We start from the raw sequence: 5,082 nt of genomic DNA, 5'->3' as shown, positions 1-5,082 counted from the left end.
GTTAATTCTAACTGAGATTTCAAACAATGTTTAACGTAAAGGACAAAAGGGGATTAAAATTCATATATATTAAATGTATATTAAAAGGATCAGAATGATGGTCTCCTTATTTTTAAAGAAAGTTTAACATTTGGTGCAACAAAATTATTGGAATACATTGATTTAATCTAGATTTAACCTTAGTTTTTGTTGGTGCAAAAAAAGAGAGACTGTTTTAAAAAAGCTGTTTTATAGGAGGTATTTAAAGTCTGTATTTTTATACATTATAAACTATCTGTGTTGGCAAAGCCCTAAGTCTAAAAAGCAGTGATCTAAACTGTGATCACAGGAAAAAACATGATTTTAACTACATACTAAATACTATCTGGTTGTACATAAGTATTGATTTCTTTTTAAAACATAAAAATACATTTCAACAATAGTGCATGTTTTGTTTGTTTATAATTGTCAACTGCAGTTCTATTCATATAGCATACATCATCTGAACTCACACTAAATGTGATGTAATCACTTTGCAAGTTCTTTTCAGTTAGGGTTTGAATCTCTCTGATCTCCTCTGCCACCTGCTGTTTATTATCATAATGCACATTCGTGAATAAATTAACTGTTCAGGCAGTGAAAAACAAACTATGCAGGCTACATTTTCCTTATTTGTTGAAACTAGTATGTTTAAAATAGGAATAGACTTTCAAGACAAAGTGCACTGAATCATTGGACACTTATGGAATAGACTTTCCATTTACAGTTAAAAACCTTTGTCTTTTTAATCAGTAAGTATGAGAGATGTTTAGGTCTGTTTCAGTGGCCTCTCCAGCACTTTACTGATCCAAAACTCAGGCTCAAGGCTGACACTACTGCTCTTTGGGTTTGGGTGTGGTGTGGTTAGGCTTGGCAGTTTTTGACCCAATGATTCCCACCCACTTTCTGTGGACAGATGAGTGGGAGAGACAGAAAGAAAAGGAAGAAAGCCACACTGAAATATAACATGCTATATCATATTATCAATTAAATATTATACTCACGCTCATGTCGTTCCAAACCTGAATGACTTTCTGCTGAACACAAAAGAAGATATTTTGAAGAATGTTGGTAACCAAACCGTTTCGGGGTCCCATTGACTTCCATTGTCCAATATGGATAAAAACAGTCAGTGGGACCAAAACTGTTTGTTAACCACTTTTCAAAATATCTTCTTTTGTGTTCAGCAGAAGAAATCATACAGGTTTGGAATGACATGAGGGACAGTCCCTTTAAGTTGGTAGTACTCTAATACTCCAATTAAAGAACTGAGAATTTCTTTCATTTAATATGGGTGAGCTAGGCAAAGTGTAGCTTTATCCCAAAACACATGTATGCTCACCTTTGAACGCTAGGCTGTGGGAGAGGTGATGAGGGGTGGTTTTGGGAATGGGATTAAAGCCAATGCCAACCCACCGTGGGCTGCCAGCGCCCTCTTGTGTAGAGTTAATTCCTCTCTTCCCTCTCCTTTTACACCCATTACACTTCTTATGCTGGTTGGCCTGAATATAAACAAACAAAAACAGCACACAGACACCTTCAACATTTCTCACATTATGACAGTTTTTTCGCTATAGTTTCGAAAATAGTAATAAAATACGACAAGAACTCAAGAGTTAAACTGTGTCAGAACATATTCATCTTGATAATGTCAGATAACTTTGATGTAATGGTGAATTAGGTTGAATAGCTGTCAGCTGTTAAATTTAAGTACACAATTAGATAATATTAATTTAGCTCAACCAATTACCAAGCAATGCTTAATTTTGTTCAGTCTGTGGTGTAAAAAGGGCGCATTAGAAATGAAAGAAAAATCACTTAAGCAAAACATGCTCAGGTCAAAGTGTCTGAATATTTTTTTGGTCCCAAATTTTTATTAATTTTACTGGTAGTCCACTGTATGAAAATGTTGGGGTATAATATGTCAGTTTACTTTATTTTGCTTTCCTCACTTAGCCTACATAAATGAACTATAGTGTCCTGCACCCAATAGTAAAATAATATCTAAAATTATATCTGGTGATAAAATATTTCATTTTTTGAAATACAGGTAATAATTATACAGAGAGACAAATGTATGTGTTTATTTTTATGGAGTTGAATATATCCAAAATGTATTAATACTAATAATACATATTTTAAATGACATATACATTTTTTTATTTGTTTTTTTGTAAATAAAAAAGTTTTTGCATCTTCCAATTACTTTTATTTTTCTAAACTCTAATGTTGCCCATTATTATGGCTGCATAATTATATCAGACACCTTGCCTGGTTACTCACCACTATGGACGGCTTGGTCATTGGACAAGATGGAAGGCAGACTAACTCTTTTACAGTGATGTTTGGAGATTTAGACCTTTACAGTGAAAAACAGATGCCAAACATCAGTTAAATGCAAGTATTAAAAAAACACTGCACATGTGACTAATGAACAAGTATGTTATTTATTTTTAAGTAGCCATACTTTCTCCTTTTCCCAGATGTGTCCTGGTCAGGACTTTTTTTTAAACTGCCTAAAATGTCGAGGTTTTGAATTCGTATTCCTATGGACCCTTTTCACAGACCGTGATAACTTGTTTTAACGGTCATCAGCATTGCAAAAGAAAAAAAAGCAATTTAGAAAGCCCAGACATGTCTAGGAAAAATAGGACATATGGTCATCGCATGTTTGATATCGATAACTCATAAAAGGTGGTTTAAAAACACTATAATATGCAGTACCACTTATATGATTTATAAACAATGTTGATGCAATGGGAAGCAATTATTGTAAGGTCAGGCCTACTTGTTTTGGCAGAGCCAGTGAGGCTCATGGTGTGGGTTGGGAATCCACATAACCACTGGACACTGTGGCAACTCAGAGCGGCCCATTAAAGGACTGATGTCAACTGTATTTAACTGCAATCACAAGTCACGGTTTATTTAATTCAGGTATGATTATTGATATTTTGGAAGTCAAGTGTAACCTCTATATACCTTGACAGTATTGTTTGGTTTATCGCTGGGCAACATGATGTCTGGGAAGGAAAGATTTGCCCTGCCAACAATAACCACAGACTGTGAGTATTGGGATAGAAAAATAATAGTTCTGATCACTTTTGTATTAATGCAGTGATGTATTAGACTTACCTCTTAATCTTCTGAGTGTCTTTTGTCTGTTTGCTGAGAGAAACACAAGAGACATCATTTAAAGGCGCCTCTGTGTCAGCACCGTACAGTGGCCTTTCTTTAATCGGTCTCCCCCGTCCGGCCCATTCAGAGACATTAACTATACTCAGAGACGGAAAGTCCTCTGCTCGTATCACAAGAGACCAGAATAACAATATGGCATTATACTGACAAAAATCAAATGAATAAGGGACTGGATGTAGATGACACAAAGAAATGATGCAATATCAGAAATCTGGAATGGAAACACACCGTTTTTGAGAGCGTGCTTCCTCGGGCGTGCTGGAGTGTGGCGTTTGATTCCTCTGGTGCAGCGGCGCTCTGTGTCCCAGCACCATGTGTGCAAACACAGCACCCTGAAACAATGAGCTCCATCCACACTGGCCTCAAACTCCCTGAAAAATGAGGGAAAATAGATGAGTTTTCAAAGAACTACAGTGAACCTGATCAGACTTGTGAGTGGTCAGACTTAAAGCAATAGCTCACCCAAAAATACTTTACTTATCCTCAGGCCGTCTAAGATGAGTTTGTTTCTTCATCGTAACAGATTTGGAGAAGTGTTGCATTACATCACTTGCTCACCAAAGGATCCTCTGCAGTGAATGGGTGCCGTCAGAATGAGAGTCCAAACAGCTGATAAAAACATCACAATAATCCACACCACTCCAGTCCATCAGTTAATGTTTTGTGAAGAGAAAAGACAAATCCATGAACGTCTAACATCCAAAACGTCCATCTGTTTTTGCCTTCTTACATCAAAGTCCACAGAAAAATCCATATATGTTCACTACTGTTTGAGGCTGTTTTCACTTATAAACAGTGCCTGATCTGGGCATATTTCCCTCCTGATTCAGACGAGAGACAACTCTTTCAATGGAGAAAACAATATGATGGATAGAGGACTTGAATGATGAACTGAAGTGATTACTTGTGGATTATCAGCTGTTTGGACTCTCATTCTGACGGCACCCATTCACTGCACTGGATCCACTGGTGAGCAAGTGATGTCATGCTACATTTCTCCTAATCTACATCATGGATGGCCTGATTCCCAAGTGCGAGTAAATCTTCATTTTTGGGTGAAATATTCCTTTAAAGAGTCTTTTTTTAGCCTATGAATATTCTAGCATATAAAATATTATTAGTGAGAAAATAACCAACCCCACAGCCTTTTATTGATTTACTGAATAAAATGGCAATGTGACAATAAAAATAGAACAACCCTATTTTTGTGATAATCATTTATTTCCTGGGATTTAAGAAAAGATAACGTTTTATTTAAACTGGATTCGTTCCAAAATGTTGTCCATTTGGTGTAACAGCACTATAACACTTATTATACATATAAATACACTATAACATTTATATACACTTACCTCATTTGTTAAAACAAACACCAGAGTGCATCCTCGCAAGCGATAACAAACCTGTTGCTTGTGTAAAGTTTGGTTGCTTAGCAGCAGGAGAAGATCACTGGCCTACTTTCAGTGTAAAGCGCTAATGCAAAGATCGTAACTTATTTGTTATGAAAATCAAACTCTCAGATCTGTATTACATAATCAAATTAAGATTATGAAACATTTTCGCCAAACCTATATTATATTTACTATAGTTTTACAACAGTCGATGCAATATGAAATGAATATAAATAATAATATGAAATATAATAACATAAATAATAATTAGTTGTGTGTTTTTAACTAGAAAAATTTAAATAAAACATACGTAATACATGTGGAATAAATAATATATTTAATAATTTATTTTCGTATTATTAATCAATCTAAACAACTCAGCACATTTAACTATAATCACATTAAAATATATTTTAGATTTTCCAAATGTGTTTGTTTTTGTTTTGTCTTCTCGCGCCAGGGGAAGTGCCGTGACGTC

The 5,082-nt window shown here is 35.2% G+C and overlaps 1 protein-coding gene across 3 annotated transcripts; it reads right to left on the bottom strand.

The window, feature by feature from the left end:
• Nucleotides 1-216: 216 nt before the first annotated feature.
• LOC306849820 (uncharacterized protein) lies at nucleotides 217-5,062 on the bottom strand. Of its 3 annotated transcripts, none has more exons than XM_079385146.1 (8): nucleotides 4,566-5,062; nucleotides 3,442-3,584; nucleotides 3,151-3,313; nucleotides 2,998-3,058; nucleotides 2,807-2,919; nucleotides 2,302-2,377; nucleotides 1,361-1,520; nucleotides 217-924 (listed from the first exon to the last, which is right to left on the bottom strand). In XM_079385146.1, the coding sequence occupies exons 1-8, from the start codon at nucleotides 4,568-4,570 to the stop codon at nucleotides 788-790; spliced, it is 858 nt and encodes a 285-aa protein (XP_079241272.1). In that variant the 5' UTR covers nucleotides 4,571-5,062; the 3' UTR covers nucleotides 217-787. The 3 variants fall into 3 exon arrangements, with proteins under 3 accessions (XP_079241272.1, XP_079241273.1, XP_079241274.1); XM_079385147.1 differs by having other exon boundaries at nucleotides 3,151-3,183; nucleotides 4,566-4,644; XM_079385148.1 differs by lacking the exon at nucleotides 4,566-5,062 and adding an exon at nucleotides 3,676-3,822 and having other exon boundaries at nucleotides 3,151-3,183.
• Nucleotides 5,063-5,082: the final 20 nt, after the last annotated feature.

The sequence above is a fragment of the Barbus barbus genome (genome assembly GCF_936440315.1).
Source record: "Barbus barbus genome assembly, chromosome: 29".
NCBI classification, from domain to species: domain Eukaryota; kingdom Metazoa; phylum Chordata; class Actinopteri; order Cypriniformes; family Cyprinidae; genus Barbus; species Barbus barbus.
Note: the sequence above shows the minus strand (reverse complement) of the source record. Positions and strands in the feature narration are given on the sequence as shown.